Raw genomic sequence first — 22,811 nt, 5'->3', positions numbered from 1 at the left:
CAGCGACACCGGTGGCTAATGCAGCGAACCCGCTGTATTTAGCTGCGTGTTATGCTGGGTACACACCAGGATGACAAGGGTCTAATCCCATCAATCTAGATCCAATTCTGACCGATTGGATGTAGATTGTGTGGTGATTGGGCCCTTTTCTGTCCTGGTGTGGACCGATACCGATCCGATGCGCGGTCCCGTGGGTCGGTCGGTTGTTATTCAGATCCTACCTGTAGCAGGTAGGATCTGAATAACGACCATACTCCCGGGTGCGGGTCGCCATCGGATCGGACCCGCTCTCGGTGCACATCGTGAGCGGGTCGTGCCCCCCCGCGTCATTGTGAGCGGGTCGGAAGAAACACTAACTGAGTGTCAGGTTGCTCTTCTGTTGGATGTTTGCCCACTGTTGTGCTATTCCCGATGATGGTCTGGTGTAGACCGAAACGTGTCGTTACGTCAGATGGTATGTCACTTTGATGCAAATAAAAAAGATACTTTGATTACCTAGACCTTGGTGAGTGCCCATTCTACTTCCACTATACTTTGATGTTCATTCATTTTGTGGAGCACCCCCCTGTTTCTTTGGATGCGATACGAGTGCGGATTCCTTGAAATATTTATATATATATATATATATATATATATATATATATATATATATATATATATATATATAGCATGTGTTATATCCGGCACTCTGTCCAATTGTCTATAGTGCCCGGTGCCTTCAGCAGCAAATTGGTAGATTGTGAAGGAAGAAGCAGCACCTAGGGACTTAAAATAAAGAAGTGACTCTTTATTAAGTACTTCTACGTTTCGGTCTGCTGACAAACTGATTCCTGATGACGGTTTGTCAGCAAACCGAAACGTAGAAGTATTTAATAAAGAGTCACTTCTTTATTTTAAGTCCCTGAGTGCCGCTTCTTCCTTCACTATATATGTGTATATATATATAAATAGATAAATAGATAGATAGATAGATAGATAGATAGATAGAAAGATATATGTATATCTATATAGATATATATTCCACATAGGGTCGGCACTCCCTTGAAGCAGCAATGGCCGAGGTGCACACAAAAAGAGTTTTATTACATCACCACACAGAGGGCACTCAACAGACTTCCAATGAATAACAAATTTGTTATTTATTGGAAGTCCACTGAGTGCCCTCTGTGTGGTAATGTATATACAGTATATATATATATGGAGAGTATAGAGAGAATCTAGGCGCCTTACAATATTATGTTAATTCTTATGGGAAGAATTTAAACATATATTCAGAAACATATATAAAAAATGTTTATTGTATAAAGATATAAAGAATAAAATTATATACGATAAAATTTGTATAATATAAGTAGGAACAACTTTTCACAACCAAAACAAATTTTATGACAATTCTAAGTTGATCCGGATGGGAGGTGGGGGTGGGGGGAAGGAAGGAAGACAATGGGGGAACAAGTGGGAAAAGGTAAGCAAAATATTACACGTAAAACAACATCAATTGCTGTATATCTGAGAGAGATATGTATATTTCTCTAAGAGCTGAAGTCAGTACTTAGCTGGATATATGGTAAAAAAGTAGTTTCTTGTAAAAAAGCGGAAGTCCTTTTCCTTGGTTAAAAACCAGGAGGTAGAGCAGTAGTCTCGGCTCAGTGGCAGGAAGGATTAGAAGGTGGACCCGACGCGTTTCGTCCACTTATGGACTTCTTCAAGGGGAGCAGAATGTCTAGGTGTGATCAGTTGGGATTTATATACTGTCTGTGATCACATGGGGGTGGAGTTAGAAACCGGAAGCGGAAGTGTCCAATTTTTAGTTTTTATTAACACGCTGTACATAGGCTTTAGCAAGTGCCAGTAGAGGTTTATTGAATGTGCGGGCTCTTCCTTTGTTAGTGGTTTAAGGTACATGTCTTTTATTTCGAGGTAATTGCGGCCGTGATCCGCTCAGATAGTTAGGCTGGACCGGAAGTGCGTCATCGCACTGTTGGTCCGTGGAACGCGGAAGTTAATCCCGTTGGAACGCATGTCTCGCCGTTCGTGGAACGCAGCAGTCTCTATTGCTGGAGCGCAGGTCTAGCTCTTCATGGACCGGAAGTACGTCTTCACGTTGATGGTCTATGGAGCGCGGAAGTTTTCTCCATTGGAACGCAGATCTTTCTCTTAGGATCCTGGTCCTCTTTTTCCGGAAATAGTGCTGTTTATTCAATGAGACGCAAGCGTAGTCATGGAGATCCTCTGATGCAATATTCTGTAATTAACGCTTTGTTTTTGGTTTAATATGAACTATGGAGAAACATAAAATTTAAATATTAAAGGAGGAGGACACTTTTTCACTAATTAATTTACCGTCGTGTATCACGTTCAGTTCTTTCTTATACTTTTCATTAGCATGTTGGTGACATTTTTGTGCACAATATATATATTTACACACACACACACACACACACACAGACTAAGCTTAAGAATACCTCTGGCAAATGCCAGAAGGGCCGATGGCCATGTGGGCCGATTTTGTGCAGAAAGTTCTCAGAAATTTCTGCAGTAGTGCTGAGCTCGCTGCCTCGAGTCCTGGGCTTCACTGTGCGACGTGCCGCCCCCAACGTAATTTGCATATTGACGCCATGACGAAGCAGCATCATGATGCCATGATGCGGCCGCACCTGAGTCCACTGCCTCCCTGCCAAGTAATTTGCATATTGACGCATTGATGCCGCAGCGTCATGACGCAGCCGCTCCTGAGCACCCTTCTAATCAATGAACCTGTTTAAAGCAGGTGATAATACTTAATGCTCACCCTTATGTGTGGGAATCTATCTGTAAGAGAATATCAACCACTAAAGAATGAGAGGTAGTCAAAGATGTAAAATGAAAATGTTTTTTATTAATTAATATAATTAATGTGGAATTAAATTAATTATATTAATTAATAAAAACCATTTTCATTTTACATCTTTGACTACCTCTCATTCTTTAGTGGTTGATATTCTCTTACAGATAGATTCCCACACTTTAGGGTGAGTGCTAAGTATTACCTTTCCTTCCAGTCAATTTCTCAGGGTACTGGACATACCCTATACGCAGCAGCTCCCCATAGTCCCATTAACCCTCTATTGGTCCAATCAACCAATAGTAACACCCTTTACGCTAACAGATTTGGGCGCTATTGCCACATATACCTATCTATAAAGCAGATGATGGCAATCATAAGTTAAGAGGGAAGTCCAGAAACAGAGCATTGTGTCCCTCCTGGAGTGGGTCGTGTTGGGAGGTATGGCTTAAGTAGTCAATCCAATTATATGCAATGAACTTCTGAGAGTTATTGCGACAATTGTTGCACTTTACAGTTGCCTGAACTTGAATAACAGTGCTTGCTGCCCCACAGAGCTCTCATCAATTTGTACAAATTCAGGCAGACATCAGCCCATTAGGGGTACAAGATCCCTTTGCACCTAAAAGGATTGACCTCGGGCACATACTCTATATTGTGTATATAGTACATTTAGGGATTGAATTCCTTCATCTTGGAGTCATACCATTTAGACCTGCCCTGTTTGAAAGGCACACTGATGGTAAGTCCTAAAAATGTATATAATTTGTCACTTTTAGGCATGAGTCGCCAGGTTTCTTTAGGATGACATTTTACCCTGTGCTCAAGCCTGGATATCACTGAAAGCTGCACTGTTAGTGTGCCTTGAGAACCAAGGTTGGGAATGCCTGCCTTATGTGGGGTACACACCAGGACGACCACCGTCGTTCACGACCGATAGACGACCATGGAACGATTTCCCTTGGACTTCCCGGGAGCTCCCAGGCAGTCCCCAGCAAACGATTAGCAAAAATTGTGTTTTTTTGCGGAACGATCTAGATCCGATCCCGATGCGCCCGCGATGGTCGTTAAGACGGTCGGATCGCTGGTTTTTGTTTTTTTTGCAAGAACACATGCGACCGTCGTCAGATGGGCCTTTGAAATTTGAATGAAGGGGCTGGACTAGCAGAGGGGGAGGACTAGCAGAGGGGGATAGGAATAGCAGCAGCCATTTTAAACCAGTGTATTTCTGCTTTGTTACTAGTGAGGCTTGGTTTATACCTGCTGAACGCTGGACATAGCTATTTACACATTACTTTGTTTTGCCTGCCATTACAAAGTGTCTTTTAACCCTGCACTATGGAGAATGCAGTGATGGGTAGTCACCAGCAACAGTACCTGCTCTATTATGCAGTTTTGAAGCTCAGGCGTCAGAGAGCCCAGCGCAGGAGAGAAAGATCATGCTGGACAAAGCAGTGGCTACTTCAGCGTCAGACTCGTTCGCACATGCCACTGCTCAGGGACATCAGGGAGAATAACCCAGACGATTTCCGTAACTTCTTGAGGATGGATGATGCCACATTCCAGGAATTGCTGCGTCTGGTGACTCCCCACATCGAGAAGCAGGATACCAAGTATCGCATGGCTATCCCTGCTGAGGAACGGCTGGTGGTCACCCTGAGGTTTCTGGCGACAGGACGGTCTCTTGCTGACCTAAAGTTTGGATCCCTCATCTCCCCGCAAGCTTTGGGCCTCATCATCCCGGAGACCTGCAAAGCCATTGTGAAGGTGCTGCAGTACCAGTATTGCAAGGTAAGGATGAAATATACACTGTACACTTTATTGTGCAAACAAAATATTTTTATTTATAATTTAGGCCTAGGACAGAAACAGGTTTTTTAGGCCTTTCATGGTTAAAACATGTAAAATAGTAAATAGATTGTGTCAACAAAAATATATTATAATACCATATATAAAAGATATTGTACAAAAACACACACTATATATAAAGATTTAAGTATGTATGACCCAGTTTAAACTTTCCCAATAAGTACGGGCTACTGTGTGGCAGAGGATGTCTGCCGCAGATAAGTAAAGGCTGCGGCCCACATGGCGCATGGCGCAGATGCAATGGCCCCCGCCCCATTGATGTGCGCCATACGCCATGTGAGCAGTGGCCATCACATACCTGCAGCTGAGACCATGTCTGCCGCACAGTACCCCATACTATTGGTAAAGACAAAAGGGCAATAAATGGAGTTTGCTATCCAGATTGAGGAGAATCCTGTTCTCCCTCTGGTAATGCAGGTACAGGTAGCAGCATATAAAAAAACAAAAAACACACTCTGGTAACTTCTGGAACAGGCACTTACAACAGTAGGGATAAGGTACTGTGTGGCAGAGGATGTCTGCTGCAGATATGTAAAGGCTGCGGCCCACATGGCGCATGGCGCAGATGCAATGGCCCCCGCCCCATTGATGTGCGCCATACACCATGTGAGCAGTGGCCATCACATACCTGCAGCTGAGACCATGTCTTCGGCACAGTACCCCATACTATTGGCAAAGAAAAAAGGGCAATAAATGGAGTTTGCTATCCAGATTGAGGAGAATCCTGTTCTCCCTCTGGTAATGCAGGTACAGGTAGCAGCATATATGTAGAAAACCAAGACAAAAGACACTCTGGTAACTTCTGGAACATGCCCTTACAACAGTAGGGATAAGGTACTGTGCGGCAGAGGATGTCTGCTGCAGATATGTAAAGGCTGCGGCCCACATGGCGCATGGCGCAGATGCAATGGCCCCCGCCCCATTGATGTGCGCCATACGCCATGTGAGCAGTGGCCATCACATACCTGCAGCCGAGACCATGTCTGCCGCACAGTACCCCATACTATTGGCAAAGAAAAAAGGGCAATAAATGGAGTTTGCTATCCAGATTGAGGAGAATCCTGTTCTCCCTCTGGTAATGCAGGTACAGGTAGCAGCATATAAATAAACAAAAATACACACTGTGGCCCTTGTGTGGCAGAGGATGTCTGCTGCAGATATGTAAAGGCTGCGGCCCACATGGCGCATGGCGCAGATGCAATGGTCCCGGCCCCATTGATGTGCGCCATACGCCATGTGAGCAGTGGCCATCACATACCTGCAGCTGAGACCATGTCGATGGTAAATGATAAAGTAGCCTATTTTTTAAGACAGATCCTCAAAAACAGGACACTCTGGATCTTCTATCAGTAAAGAACTGTAGAATTGACGGTACTGGGGGGGTTGAGAAGGCTGTGTAGGTGTTGACTGGGTATGTGTTGGAATTGTGCTCGACTGGCCTGCTACGGTGGCAGGCGGAGTAGGCACTGGTGATTCTAATGACAGTGGTGTGTCTGGTGCACTACCAATGCCAACTATTTTAGTGCCACTGTTGAGATACCCTAAACTGCCATTATACACCAACTCCATGCATAACTTTTCAAAAGTAAGTTGCTGGTCAGGAGCCATGTTGCGAACACACTCTGCCACATAAGTGAAGTAGTTGTCATGTTTGTCCGGGTTTCTTTGCAGGACTTGATGTGCCCGCATCATAAATTCTTCATGTGCCGCTGCTTCTCCTTTTTTTCCTTTGCCACGCATTTTTTTGGCACGGGGGAGTGGTGGAGTGGGTTCCAGGGTGGGTGGCGGAGTGCGTGCCGGAGTAGGAACTTCGTTAGATGTGCATGCATTATCAGATAGGACAGATAGGTCTGGGGTTGCAGGTGGGTAGTCACCAAGCTGTAAAAAAATTGAACATGTTTACTAATCAATTCTATTTACTTCTAATTTCAGTTCCCTACCAGCGTGAATGAATGGAAAGTCATCGCAGAGGAGTTTGAACAGCGATGGAACTTCCCAAATTGCGGTGGAGCCATTGATGGCAAACATGTCCGCATAGCCCAGCCTATCAATAGTGGTTCCTACTATTTTAATTACAAGGGCTATTTTAGCATTGTACTAATGGCTGTGGTGAATGCCAACTATGAGTTTATCTTCCTGGATGTAGGAAGGAATGGCCGTGCATCGGATGGTGGCACTTTCAAGGACACAAAGTTCTACGAAAGGCTCATAGCGAACACCCTTCACTTGCCGTCTGTCCAGGAAACTAAACAGGGGCTTAACTTTGTTTTTGTGGCTGACGAGGCTTTTGGCCTGCACGAGCATGTCATGAAGCCATATGCGCAAAGGGGCCTGAACCATGACAAAAGGATCTTTAACTACAGGCTATCCAGGGCACGGCGTGTTGTGGAAAATGCTTTTGGCATCCTGGCAAGCCGGTTTCGCATTTTTCACACTGCCATTAACCTGAGGGTGGACAAAATTGACTGGGTTGTCACGGCGTGCTGTGTCCTGCACAATTTGCTCCGCAGAAAAGCCACACAGCAAAGGGCTACAGGCACAGCACTCCAAGAAGACCAAGAACTGCCAGAGGAGGTAGTGCAGATATCCTCCTTGCAAACCCCCACACAACGCTACACAGGGAGTGCACGAGCCAAACAGGTGAGGGAAGAGTACATGGCCTACTTTAATGGGGAGGGCGCTGTGGATTGGCAGGAGGAATCAATTAGATAGCCAAAAAAATAGACTCACCGATGCAGACTGCGAATTCTCCTCCTCCTCCTGCGCCGCGACTTCTTGGTTTTCCTGTTCGACCATAAGGACTACTCCTGTCCTCATCGACTCCTGGCTGAGGGTGAATGTCAACCGGTCATAGTACCAGAGCGATGTTTGATACATCTCGTCGACTCCAGCACCAGACTTCTTTGCAGCCTCCATCTTCTTGTGTTCCTTTAAGAACACCGTGCGCATATTCTGGATGCGTTTCCTCACCCATTCAACATTGGCCTCTGGGTGAAATGGAAGACTGTAGCGTGCCAACTCCTCCAAGGCTTGGTTTCTTTTAATTTTGTTTGAATACTCCTTGGATTTGGTTCTCCACAGGCATTCGTGTGTACGATATTTTTCAATAAACCCTTCCAAAAACTCTTGTTCCTTTGCGTTGGACATTGGGACTGTAAAAAGATAAAACCATTTTAGTTGTTATAGTTATACCCATGTTTTGTTTCATATTTAAATTTTTATAGTTATAGTTACCAGTTTACCTAGTTCTTATGTTTTAAGTATTTAAAATGTTAATAAACTTTTATGAAAACCACTATACATTTTATTGTGCAGATTGCTATTCACACACACAGGTGAATGGGGCCTAGCAGAGAGGAGTGCATGGAATACTGCAATGGTGGACAATGGTTTATGTATATATATCTATATATACACAAACACACACACACAGGTGAATGGGGCCTAGCAGAGAGGAGTGCTTGGAATACTGCAATGGTGGACAATGGTTTATGTATATATATCTATATATACACAAACACACACACACAGGTGAATGGGGCCTAGCAGAGAGGAGTGCTTGGAATACTGCAATGGTGGACAATGGTTTATGTATATATATCTATATATACACAAACACACACACACAGGTGAATGGGGCCTAGCAGAGAGGAGTGCTTGGAATACTGCAATGGTGGACAATGGTTTATGTATATATATCTATATATACACAAACACACACACACAGGTGAATGGGGCCTAGCAGAGAGGAGTGCATGGAATACTGCAATGGTGGACAATGGTTTATGTATATATATCTATATATACACAAACACACACACACAGGTGAATGGGGCCTAGCAGAGAGGAGTGCTTGGAATACTGCAATGGTGGACAATGGTTTATGTATATATATCTATATATACACAAACACACACACACAGGTGAATGGGGCCTAGCAGAGAGGAGTGCTTGGAATACTGCAATGGTGGACAATGGTTTATGTATATATATCTATATATACACAAACACACACACACAGGTGAATGGGGCCTAGCAGAGAGGAGTGCTTGGAATACTGCAATGGTGGACATTGGTTATATGTATACACACAGACATGGGGCCCACCCAAAAAAAACAGTGACATGGTCGGGTGCACGGTTGCCAAACCAGTGCTTTATACACACTATATACATTGGTGGCAACAGTGGGCATGCATAGAAGAGCATTGGGAGTGCAAACATACCAGGTTGTTGTTCTGGGAGATGAGACAAGAAGGAGAGTCCAACTGCTGCGCCAGCGCTGTTTGCTATGTGGAAAAACATGGCGCCGGGGGAGTGTTTAGGAAATGCCACTCAAATAGGCTGGATCAAACGACGGACGCACCGACGGACGGACGACGGAGGCGGCAAAAAACACTCACGATCTGCATACGATTGACGGTCGGTCGGCCTGGGATTGACGGATCCTACCTGCAGCACGTAGGACCAAAGATGCGACCAAACGAGCGGCGTGAACGCGCATTTGATCGGAATCGGATCAAATAAATGTCAAAAACACACGATAGTACATACAATCTGCATACAACCGGTCGGAATTGGATCTAAATTGACAGAATCGTGCCCTAGTCGTCCTGGTGTGTACCCAGCATTAGCCTTTCAGCTAGCATGCTGCTCTGGAGTAACTGGCCAAGCTGCCTTGATGGAATCTTGTGCCCGCAATTACATTTAATGTTAGGAACCCACCAGGGCCAGATTAAGCATTTAAGTGCCCAGGGCAACTAAAACAGGGGTGCACAGGTGGAGAGTGGTCATGGTGGGGTTAAATTAAATTATGCATAGCTCCCAAAATGACCCATTCCAGGAGGGACAAATACTGTTTACATGGATTTCACTCTTAATATTTGATTGGCGTCACCTGTGTTGAACTAGTTAATTGATAAGAAAGGTATTTAACTACTGTACATGTGATTGCATCATAACTTAAGGATGTCCAGGTACAGGGCAGTTTGTCCCTCCTGGATTAGGTCATGATGGGATGTATGGATTATGCATATTAAATTTAATCCAATGGTGAATATTATATTTGAAATAATAGTTTCATAATACCCAGACACCCAGCCAGACACTGTCCTATAGGTGGCCATACATCAGAAAGATATTGTACCCAATCATACAATCTCAATCGATTGTAAGATGGATTGTATGCAGATTGTGTGCACATCTTGTGTACACAATCATACAATCAATCATAAGATGGATTGTATGACTGATTGTATGACTGATTGTATGATGGATTGTATGCAGATTGTGTGCACATCTTGTATACATAATCATGCAGAAGATGGATTGTATGACTGATTGTATGATGGATTGTGAGTAGATTGTGTGTCCAAAAACCACCAAGGACTGCTGGGGATTTCAAGGGAAATTGTACACAATCATGAGCGCAATCGATCTTAAGATCGATCTTTCTGATGTATGGCCAGCTTATCTCTCATCTGGTTGGGAAACTCTGTTGGTAGCTCATGACACCTAATACTCCTGTGTCTCAGCTTGCACAGCATACCCTCCTGCTTGCATTCTGTCTGATTCTGCTGCTGCATAAGAGGGACAGCTAGTGATGTCAGTGTCGCTCCCCTGACAAACTTCACCCTTAGAAACACTCATACCTGTACCCTGGGTACCTCCACCTGTGTCTGCCTTTTACACCCGCTCCCTGTATGCCACAGCACACGTCAGTGTTGGAGGAAGCGATTTCCGGCAGCTGTTCGGACAGAAGTAGGAGTTTATGCCTGGTCGTTATATACATACTGTATCTTGTGGTAACCAGCCCACAGAGCTTTTCACTGGGGTACAAGCAATTGTATTATTGTTGCGGATTCTGTGTTCATATCTGAATAAATCTTTTATGAACTATGGAGTGTCCCTTCTCTTGTGTCCTCTTCTATCTATCTATCTATCTATCTATCTACACAGTATATATATATATATATATATATATATATATATATATATATATATATATATATATATATATAATATCTATATATATATATAGATCTATATATCTATATGTATATATATATATATATATATATATATATATATATATATATATATATATATGGTCCAAGAAAAGAGCACTCAGGAGACTTGGCAACAATCCAACCAAACTGTATTGAAAAGGTATGAACGTTTTCAGGACCTAAGTCCCTTCCTCAGGGTGTAGGTATCTGAGGAAGGCACTTAGGTCCTGAAAACGTTCATACCTTTTCAATACAGTTTGGTTGGATTGTTGCCAAGTCTCCTGAGTGCTCTTTTCTTGGACCGTATATTATTTACTGAAGTGGCACCGGAGCAGCTGGAATATTGGAGTGCCGGCATAATTGGATATATATATATATATACAGTCACATTTTGGAGAATAGGCGGCACTCGCAGGGCTTTATGAAGAAACACTCAGACCACTTAGGGGTTCAAGTTCGGCTTTTATCAAGAACTTAAGGTGCGTACACACGGGGCAATATGATCGCTGGCAATATATTGCTCAGCAATCATATTGCCCCGTGTCCCATTTTCATCTGCGACCAGAGATGGTCGCAGATGAAAATTTAAACACTGCCGGGAGAAGAGGCAGGGGATGTCGCTGGTCGGAGGAGCATGCTCCTCCGACCAGCGACCATTCAGGGGCTGAAAACGGGAGCGCGCACCCGGCGATTTATCGCTGGTGCACACTCCAATCACTGGCAATATGGTCGCTCAGCGACCATATTCCCAGCGATTTCAGCCCCTATCGCCCCCCGTGTGTACACAGCATTATTGCATACATATATACAGTAGATAGATAGATAGATAGATAGATAGATAGATAGATAGATAGATAAACAGAGAGAGAAATAGAGGTTGTATGTTGGCTCCTGTCCCCTTGAGGTTTACAGTTGAAATTCTCTCCCACACAAACACATTCATATCAGGCTCCATTTTTGCTAACAGCCAATTAGCCTACCCGTATGTTTTTTAAAGTGTAGGTGGAAAAACGGAGCAGCTAGAAGTAACCCATTCAAATGCAGGGAGACCATACAGCAAATATAAATCAAACCACTCAATAATGTTTCTTGTATAACAAGAATTTCCAGTAACCAATCATTTCTAACTCAATGCCTCACGCATTCACTTGTCATACAGAGAACTATGAATTGATGCAGTCATGGATACACTGTTTATAAAACCTATTGAATGTGTTTTAATCCTCTTCCTCCTAACAACTGAATGAAGTTTTGGGGCTGCTTATACATGATAATAAGAAGCTCTTCAGAAATGAGCAACTCATTTTAACCAACCTACAGTACTTTAGCCCAGTGGCACCAAGGGCCTTATTCTAGTTCACTCTGACAAAATCCTTCTTAGATGGACAAAACCATGTGCTCTGCAGGTGGGGCAGATGTTATTTGTGCAGAGAGAATTCGATTTGGGTGGGGTTTTACTTCAAAGTGAGATCTATATTGCAGTGTAAAAATAAAGCAGTCAGTATTTACCCTGCACAGAAACAAAATAACTCACCCAAATCTAATTCTCTCTGCACATTTTACATCTGCCCCCCCCTGCAGTGCACATGGTTTTGTCCATCTAAGAAGGATTTTGTCAGAAAGAGTGAACTAGAATAAGGCTCCATGGGGGAAATTTACCAATATGAAAAACCTAGTTTTTCGTATTGGTATTTCCCCTACGGCTGCATACGACTGTTTCTGTCGTATGCAAAGTCGTGTTCCGGAGGGGAAATTACAAAGCAGTCAGATACGACTGCTTTGTAACCCTCCGATGGTGTAACCATTCGTATTAGCTGGCCATATATACGGCCGCTAATACGAATTCGTACAGGCAGTCTGCACGGATCAGTCAGATCCGTGCAGGCTGCAGAGTGTAAAAAAAAATAGAAAAGTAAATAAATTTAAAAAAAAATCGGCGTGGGGTCCCCCCCACAGCCGAAACCAGCACCAGGCTGACAGAGCCGGGGCCGGTAATTCAAAATTAGGGAACCTGACAAATAGGGGTTCCCCGATTTTTAACAACCAGCCCCAGGCTCCAGGTCCGGGGCTGGTTCCCAAAATACGGGGGACAAAATGACTAGGGGTCCCCCGTATTTCAAGAACCAGCCCCAGGCACAACCAGCCAGCAGGGTAATGCCACAGCCGGGGGGAGACTTTTTATACAAGTCCCCCCGGCCAAAGCATTAACCCTACCGACCAGTCAGCCTGGCCAGGGGCCAGGCTGAGATGGCATGTGATGCGATGTGATTTTTCCCGTTTTTTGATGCATTTTAAAAAAAAATCACATGCGATCGCATGCAATTTTGATCACAAATGCATCCAAATGCATTGAAATTAGTAGGAAACATGTGAAAAGCACCCCAAATGCCATTTTTCACACTGTACCAGCCCCACTATCAACGCCAACCCGAAGCGTGGCGAGCGCAGCGAGCCCGCGAAGGGCGGCAGTACGCGTCCTACGACCTTTTCATACCCCCACTATCCACATCGGGGTGGAGTTGAGAATAGAAAGTGTGGCGAGCGCAGCGAGCCACCGAGCCCGAAGCGTGGTGAGCGCAGAGAGCCCCGCGTGGGGACGCGGATACCTTCCCAGGTATCCGCGTCCCCTCGCGTGCTTCACTGGTGTCCGCGTCCGCTCGCCACGCTTCGGGTTGGCGTTGATAGTGGGGGTGGTACAGTGTGTAAAATGGCATTTGGGGTGCATTTAACATGTTTCCTGCTAATTGAAATGCATTTGGATGCATTTGTGATCAAAATCGCAAGAGATCGCATGCGATCGAATCGCATGCGATCGAATCACATGCGATCCGATCGCATGCGATGCGATGTGATTTTTTACTATACGATGCCCATCGTGGGAGCCGTGATACTACACAAGTACCCTCCCTCCACTCTGACCTATTTTAAACATTTCAAAAGTGTCCTCCCTCTGGGTCCAGGGGGCGGCCCAAAAATTTGTGCCTAGGGGCGGCCTGACCCCTAAATCCGGCCCTGCCCTTTAGTCTCTGTCAGCCTAGTGCATGTCGAATTTTTGTTAATGTAAACTTACTGATTGTTGAACTTTTGGTGTCGACCTATTGACTGTAACTATTGGGGGAAATGATTACGAGGGGGCGGGGCCACGACGGAGCGGGAATGAGGAGTAAGGTGTAAAGAGCTCCCTAGCAGGGGAATGCATCCGTCTTACCCCACCACCTTAAGACTTCCATGCTAACCCGCTGTTGATACGGGAGGTCGGGGACAGGAAGCCGCGCTGAGCCGGGACGGATCTGCAGAGTGGTCACAGAGCCGGGCGCAGTATAGCGAGAAGCGCCGTAGTCACCTGACCGCAGCGCACGGAAGTGACGGAGCCTGAGCCTGTACGTGTGTCCGGAGGCTTGGGGGCTGAAGAGGACTGGTGCCGACAGCGCAACGCGGCAAGCGGTACCGTGAGGGGGAGTGCAGCAGGCTACAACACTCGACAGGGGGCCCCCTGAGACCGCTGATACCTCGCTGAGTGCAGGAGAGGAGACGGGCGGCGGCAACAGAACGCCTCATACCACGCTGGTGACAGAGGACGTAACACCCTGCAGGGTGCACCGCAGCCTCACTCCCGGAGACCTGACCTGGCAGCTGAAGGGCCAGCTAAGGACCTGGTCTGGACAGATCGGCTACCTCCCAAAGTAGCATATAACCCTGGAAGCTGGTGCAGTATCAATCTCTATTATACTATACTTTGTGGCAAGAAGGAGTAAAATGTCCCCTCTGAAAGCGGGTTAGACCACTCTCTCACTTAGCCACAACAATTGTGCATCACATGCTGGTTATAATCTGATCCTAAAAATCTCCTATCACTATCCTCTAAGCAGAGAGCCGCAGTCCCATCTACAATAATGGGCAAACCTAGTAACGCGACGGCCGCTGCCAGGTTGGAAAAGTATGCTAGATCTCAGCCCAGTAACCCCCCACAGACCCCGGCTACAACCCCCCAAGCCACCCCTACAAAGCACAAAAGCCCAGATAAGGCCCCTGATCCCACCCTGCAGCAGGTCTTGGATGCTATTACAAACTCAGAGCAGCATCTTTCTGGGCAGATCAATGACCTCCAATCTGAAATACTGGCTATTAAATCTGGCTTTAAAATTATTACTGAGCGTATGGACAGTGCCGAGAAACGCATATCAATGTTGGAAGATGCAAACGCTCAGTGGATGGGGAAGTTAACTAATGTTACCCAACAAACGTCCGAGTTAAGAACCAAACTTACAGAAATGGAGGGCAGGCTGAGGCGTAACAACCTCAGATTTGTGGGCCTACCTGAATATGCAGAAGGGCAAGACCCCCAAAAATTTGTGGAGAAATGGCTGAAGGAGACAGTCGGTGAAACCTCATTCACGCCCCAATTTGCGGCCGAACGAGCCCATCGAGTCCCACCCCGACCCCCCCTCCGGGGGCTCCACCGCGAACCTTTATTGTTAAATTCCTAAGCTTCGTGGACAGAGACATAGTTCTGCGTTTCCTACGCACTAATGGCCCACTACTATATAACGGCAATAAGATCTCCGTATTTCCGGACTTTGCCCTGGAGATTCAACGGGAAAGAGCTAGATTTGTGGATATAAAGAAAAAGCTGCGTGATCATAATCTAAAATACTCCATGATGTTCCCTTCCAGACTAAGAGTGGTGGATAATAATGTAACCCACTTTTTCTCTACACCCAATGAAGCCGCACACTGGTTGGACACAAAATATTCAGGATCTAGGCAGATGGCGGCAGTGTAGATAGGGGTTATTAAGCTTAATAATGATATGGTAACCCTGCTAGGGAGCTCCCCCGCTCAGGGGTGGTCCTTCATGTTTTTCAGTCCTCACAGTGTGATCTTCTTTCTTTTTCTCTTTTTTCCTCTTTCACTTATCTACTTTTTTCTTTACTGCATTTCCTGTGTCTGTTTTTTTTCTTTTTCTTTTTCTTTTTTTTTCTCTATGGGGGGGTGGGGGTCAGGTATGCCTAGGGGAATGGGCTATACAGGGAGGGGGGAGGGGGGGAACCGCCTGAGGATAGATCTGACTAAAATAAATCTCCGAAGTATAGCTATAAGCGTACTAATGGTGTTGAAGGTTTTGAAGTTGTGTAGCTGCTTGATTTATATGCAAAGGGTTGTAATGAAAATATTATGCTTAAAACCCTTTAGTGGTTTAAATGGTGTAATAATCTTGGTCTATATGAAAATGGTTGTAATTAAGATGCTATGGTCTACAATGTATAGTCCCAAATGGCCCAATAGAATCCTATTTAAATATGTACATAAAAAAAGATGGTTAAGCTAATATCATGGAATGTTAGGGGGTTAAATAACAAAATTAAGCGCTCCCTGGTGTTGAGTCAAATACGTAATTATGGTGCAGACATCGCATGTCTATCAGAAACGCATCTTACGGGGGGGAAATTAATGGCATTGAAGCAGCGCTGGGTAGGATGGGCTTTCCATGCCCCTTTCTCCAACTCCTCGCGGGGAGTATCAATACTTATTAGGAAATCTTTAACATTTATAAGCAAGCGGGTTGAGATTGATCCTGGGGGTAGGTACGTTTTTTTAGATTGTGAAATTAATGCTCTTCCACTGTTATTACTAGCTGTGTATATCCCCCCTCCATTTGCATATGATGTCCTGATTAAGGCAGTGGCATTCGCAGCGGCTAAACCCTCTGCGCATGTCATTTGCACTGGGGATTTTAATAATATACTTGATCCAAATATTGATAGATGGAAAAGTTCCCCAGCTACAATAGCAAGAGGTAACTCCCCCTTATTCAATTTCATTCAGGATCTGGGCTGGGTTGACCCCTGGCGAGAGCGAAATCTAAAGGTCCCACAGTACTCCTGCTTTTCTGCAACCCACCAGACTTTTTCTAGAATCGACTTAGTACTTGTCTCAAGGCCATTCTGCCCCGTGATTAGCAAAATAGAATACAAACCTAGGGGTATTTCCGATCATTCACCCATAAGTATGGAATTCTCCGATACCATAGAAAGAGGGCAAAGATTCTGGAAGCTAAATACATCATGGCTCCATCAGATAGGTCCAGATCAAAATATAGATAAACTCTGGCAGGAATTCTGGGTAAACAATCGAGGATCAGTAAATGCCGCGGTAGAATGGGATGCTTTTAAAGCCTACCTACGAGGGATATATAGAAAACGAATTGCTGAGATCAGGAAAGCAACGAAAGATAGATTAAAGGATATGGAGGAGAAATCCTTACACTTAGAATCAATATATATACTAAATAAATCAGAAACCTCACGACAGAAATGGCAAGAAGCTCATCAGGTCTGGCTTACAGCAATACAGGATGAGAACACAAAATCGATGCACCATCAATCATGCAGGGCATATCAGTCTACGGATAAAGCAGGGCGCTACTTGGCATATCTGGCCAAAGCTGAATCGTCCCCCCCTGTATAGGCCCAATCAGTGATCCACAAGGTCAATTGATAACAGAGACACCACAAATAGGGAAAATGTTCTCTGACTATTTCCAGGAGCTATACTCCTCTGAGCTTAAAGCAACTCCAGATGAGATACAACAGTACATAAATAAGATTAACCTCCCCAAGCTTTCCCAGTCCGACTGCCTGGATTTGGAAAAAACGATCGATAACAGTGAAATCCAACAGGCAATAAAAGAACTGCCCGGTAGTAAAGCCCCGGGTCTGGACGGGATTCCGGTAGAGGTGTTTAAACAACATCTTAATGTACTGTCTCCACTATTTCATGATACCTTGATTCGTTGCTTCGATGAAGGTGTAATACCTGGGTCGATGGTTGAGGCCAAAATAGTCGTTATCTTAAAACAGGGGAAGGAGGCAGACAAGCTTGAATCATATCGACCGATATCCCTTCTTTCAAATGAGGCCAAAATTTTAGCCAAGGTACTAGCGAATAGGCTAGGCAAACACATTCTTAAAATTATACATCCCAACCAGTCAGGCTTCATGCCTGGCAAATCAACAGCTGCAAATCTCCGTAGGCTGTATACACATCTGCAGATCCCACTAGAACCTGATAGTCAACCTGCAGTAATATCCCTCGACGCAACTAAAGCGTTTGACGTAGTGGAATGGCCATACTTATGGGCAATTTTGAAGGCGTTTGGATTAGGCCCAAAATTTATTAAATGGGTAAAACTGTTATATAATCATCCGACGGCGAGAGTATCCCTTAATGGATGGACATCACCTGCATTCAGATTGTATAGGGGTACTAGACAGGGGTGTCCCCTCTCCCCCTTTCTATTTGCACTGGCAATTGAACCCCTTGCCTGTATACTGAGAGCCCAGGCGGATATTAGAGGTCTACGAATGGCCCATGGGACAGATGTCGTGTCATTATACGCGGATGATGTATTAATTTACCTCTATGATTATAGGGCTTCACTCCCAATAGTCTTGAAAATAATTACTGACTTTGGGAAACATAGTAGTTTTAAAATTAATTGGGGTAAATCCCATATATTATACCTGGGTACAGACCAGACTCAGTCACTCCCCGCTCCCTTGCCTCTGGCCTGGGTGACTAAATTCAAGTATCTTGGGATCCAGATTACCCGTAACACAGAGGAATTTACTGAGCTAAATATTCTCCCAATGATGAATAGATTAGACGCCAAATTTAAAACTTGGAATAAACTTCCACTATCTGCAACTGGGCGGATTAATTTGATTAAAATGGTAGTCCTCCCACAACTGCTTTATCTAATTCAACAATCCCCAGTTTTTCTCTCTAAAGTGATATTTAGGAAACTTAACAGCAAACTCTCATCCTTTATCTGGCACAATTCACGTCCCAAGGTACAATTAAACAAGTTAATGATGGCAAGGGGCGCGGGGGGCCTGGGGCTCCCAGATTTCTATTTATACTATTTATCTGCCCAACTGTCGCAACTACGCCCATGGTTGGTGGGGGACGAGGATGGCGACTTGGCATCAACGGTTGTGGCGCTTGCCACACCGTGGTGCCAACCCGGCAGCCGAATTCTACAACCAGGGTCATATGAGTCAGACCCCCCACTGATGCGGCAAGCCACCAAAGTCTGGCAGGAGGCTGAAAAAATACTGAAAATACCAGGCATAGATCCAGCCCATCCATTGGATGATGTTGTAACATTCAAAGAATTAAAACTACTACAGGCCCGAGAGGTCTGGAGTAGTTACTCCATAAAAACGATTGGTCAGGTATATCTCCCCAGTCGTATAAAAACTTTTGCAAAATTAAAAAACGAATTTGGACTCCCCAAATCCTACCTATACCGCTATTTACAACTGGGGGCAGCCCTCGATGCCCAATTCTTAGGGGACAACCCGGTTTTCCGTGAATCCCCGATTAAAAAGATCATCGGGACTGGAGGGAAGAAAAAATTAGTTAGCCGAATTTATAAATGCCTTAACCAGGACAAGGGCAAGGATAGTATGGAAGAGCTGAGGGAAAAATGGGTGCAGGATATAGGGCCGATTGAGGAGGAAGAATGGCGAGTTGCGGTGGCCAGGACCTCTCAGGCTACAAGCGCGATAAGGACACAACAGGTCCAATTCTTTGTATTACACAGAGCATATCTATCAGCGACCCGCCTGGTGAAATTCAAAGGACGGGCATCGGCGTTGTGCCCTAAGTGTAATAACGGTATAGGTACGCTTTTCCATCTCTTATGGCAATGTCCACACGTGCTTGGGTTCTGGGAAGAAATCATCCAAACTTTAGTAGACTCCGGCATTCCAAGAATAGCTTTGACTACAAGAGGCTGTCTTCTAAATATGTTGGAAGTAAGCCATCTTGAACCTGGAGACCAACAATATATTAATAATGTATGCTCCTTAGCAAAAGTAATTATAGCCAGAAACTGGATGGCCAAGACCGCTCCAAGCCCTGCATGCTGGAAGGCAATAGTAAACTACACCCTCAAGCACGAAAAATATATCTATACTAGCAGAAATACATTGCCTAAATACTATAAAATATGGCATCGCTGGATAGAACTCTTTCCTATACCATAATCTAACCACCATTACCAGCTGGTTATGATGGGTATTGTGTATGAAGCACAAAAAAAAAAAAAAAAAAACACATAGCACATTTTATGCGATATTAATTATAAAAGTAAACCTAGAATAAGAGGATGTCTATAGATATTAATAGATCATAGAAACTTAAGCACACATAGTGAAAATACTACGAATGCACAATGCACTTTAACAATGTTCCACGTAATCACTAATAGTAAAATTATCATAAAATATTGCTCACTAAATACTTAACCTATTACTAAATAGCTTAAATGAACACAGACAACACAGTTCACTAGGTTATACCGGACTAGATAGGCATAGGAATCAATACCGTTCAGATAGGCATAGGAATCAATACTGTTCAGAAATTCAACCCTTAAATAATAGAAATGGTAAGGATATATAGGCCCTAAACCTACAGTAGAAATAGCGTAGTATATATATATAGACAGAGACCTTAGGCGGGGATGGGTAATGGGGGGAGGGGGTATTGGGGGTTGTTTCATAAAATGTATAAAGTATCATAATATAATGAAATGAAATGTATGCATTGTTATACAGTGAATTGTATTTATTTAACTCTTTTTATTGCTGAGAAGTATGCACTGTATATATGTAATGTGATAAAGAAATAAAAAAATAAATAAAAAAAAAAAAAAAAAAAAAACTATTGGGGGAAATATACTAAGATTGCTGATTATGGACGATCCATCGGGTAATCCCCATTCTCAGGGGGGGGACTACAAGTGTAAATAAATGTGTGACTCCTCAGTCTGGTGTATATAGGATACTCGTTTTTTTTTTTTTACAATAGTGGATGCCTACATGGAAGGAAGAGGACGTGATCTCCACCGGAGGGGATGGTGAGTATGATTTATTTTCAGATGACAGGTCTATGGGGGACCCTATAGGTATGTATGTATGTATGTTTGTATGTATGTATGTATGTATGTATGTATGTATGTGTGTGTGTGTAGTAGTACAGGTTGAGTATCCCATATCCGAATATTCGTTACCCAAATTATTCCGAAAACCATACATTCCAGAAAGTGAAACTTGTTTCCTAGCACAGCGCCCATCGGGGTTGATCGCATGCCTTAAGTTAAGGTACTTAAGGCATGCGATCGACCCGATTTTCTGTCAATTACCAGCTTATTTTGCCGGTAAAGACAAAATGGCGTTGATCACGTCCGTCGCGGCCCATTATAAAGGGCCGCGATGCGACCGACACGATTTTCCCATAGAGAACAATGTTAAATTAGTTTTAAAGTTAAAATCGCGTTGATTGCATCGGATTCATGCCATTATAATGGCATCCGATGCGATGGACGCGATCAACCTGATTTTACATAGGAAACAATGGGAAAAGGGCCAATATGGCCAATTTCTCATTGTATATGCCCCCTCATGGGTATTAAGTATGGTTAATGGCCCCCCATTGTTAACGCCACCCCACTATTGACGCCAACCCGAAGCGTGGCGAGTAGGTTAGGCGGGGATGGTCCACTGCACCAGACTGGGAATTGTATAGTATTGGTAATACCAGATGCGGTCCCCTCTTGATTGATTAACTACTACTGTATCGAGTAGTTTAATAAGTATTCAGGAATGTGCTACCACGGACAAAAAGTTCGGACTGTATTACAGGAGAGAAAGAGTAGCTTGTCTTATGGTGGTGCACCATTTATAATAAATGAAACATAAAAAATAGCTTTTATTATTAGATTAGGTTAAAAGTCTGCGAAATATGACGAACAAAACATAAAACATGAATACAAGTGAGACACAAGTGTGGTTTTAAAATGGCTCGTGCGGCTTCTCACTCTACTGTTCTTTATCTATATAATTCCTGACACAGTCGGGTATTCCCTCTATTATCCAAATGGATCTATTGGGGACTGCGTCTTTGTTTAAGTTAATTGTGAAACTGTAACAGTAATCATGCAAATCTACTGGATTTTTAAATCATTAATAAAAGGAATAGATACTTATATCACTGAGTAGTTATATGCACAGTCTCTCAGTACCGCGAATGGCAGGTGTAATGCAGGTAACTTGCAGAGTGGCTCTGTGCCTACAACGTGCAATTCCTGTCTACTGCGATTTGCCGGAGTGAGAACATAGGTTACTGTTTTAAACCAGCGTCTCTATTTGGCGTTGCCGCTGCCGCTGATTACAGACTCTCCCCGTGGGGACGAGTTCATGCAATGCCGGCTAGCGTGTATCCACCTCACACCCAGTGCCGTTGGTGTTAAACACAGCGGTTGGCTGGGGTGAGAGACAATCTGGTAACTAAGTACATTAGAGTCCTGAAAAGGACTAATAAATACAGTCACAATAATAAACAGAGTTTCAGTGAGAGTACGTCCGCACGGCCTGATCAGCCGGCGTACGCTTCGCAGGTCTTCTTCAGGGCAGCCCTGAAGTAAAATTGGGGTCTCAGGGAACATTTTACATTGATTCCAATGTAAAAATCGAGTCGATCGCGTCGATCACATGCGATTTGGTTGGCATGCGATGCGATCAACACGATTTTTGCGGCCCCGATCAATACAATTTAAATCGGTGGCGCCGTGCTAGGAAACAAGTACCCTTTTTTTTTTTGCTAAAAACTCACTTGGGACATTTCTAACAGCACTACTGAGGACATGATATGTAACTGGCACTATGTATGTACAAGAAAATGATTGCTTGGCATTCAAATTGAATATCTGAGATAGTACACAAATTTTGTTTCATGTTTTGAAACCTTGTTTTTTTAACAAATAAAATATATTTGTGTGTATTTCATGTGGTTGATGTGTTACTACAGCATAAATGTTAGATACTTCAAAATACATCATTGAAATATAAAAATATTCCAAAAAAACGGAATAATCCGTTCTCCTGGTCCCGAGCATTTTGGATACGGGATACTCAACCTGTATGTATTAAACTTTTACTTTATTAATGTTTGTGTGTATGAGTGTGATTGATTTGGGTATTGGTTATGTTGTGTAACTACAAGAACCAGCAGGCCCATTAATGTCCCGCATGCTGGGGCTTG

At 43.9% G+C, this 22,811-nt stretch overlaps 1 protein-coding gene across 1 annotated transcript; it reads right to left on the bottom strand.

Moving 5' to 3' along the window:
- Positions 1-5,958: 5,958 nt before the first annotated feature.
- Positions 5,959-8,159, bottom strand: LOC146062591 (uncharacterized). The gene is made up of 2 exons (XM_083174678.1): positions 7,424-8,159; positions 5,959-6,571 (listed from the first exon to the last, which is right to left on the bottom strand). The coding sequence occupies exons 1-2, from the start codon at positions 7,838-7,840 to the stop codon at positions 5,999-6,001; spliced, it is 990 nt and encodes a 329-aa protein (XP_083030804.1). The 5' UTR covers positions 7,841-8,159; the 3' UTR covers positions 5,959-5,998.
- Between the last annotated feature and the right edge of the window lie 14,652 nt (positions 8,160-22,811).

The sequence above is a fragment of the Crinia signifera genome, chromosome 3 (genome assembly GCF_055691185.1).
Source record: "Crinia signifera chromosome 3, ASM5569118v1, whole genome shotgun sequence".
Taxonomy (NCBI): Eukaryota; Metazoa; Chordata; class Amphibia; order Anura; family Myobatrachidae; genus Crinia; species Crinia signifera.
Note: the sequence above shows the minus strand (reverse complement) of the source record. Positions and strands in the feature narration are given on the sequence as shown.

Coding starts and splice junctions, on each gene's coding strand:
- LOC146062591 (XM_083174678.1), bottom strand. CDS start 7,840: ATGTCCAACGCAAAGGAACAAGAGTTTTTGGAAGGGTTTATTGAAAAA. Junction 6,572..7,423: donor AGAATTCGCAGTCTGCATCG/GTGAGTCTATTT, acceptor ATTTTTTTACAG/CTTGGTGACTACCCACCTGC.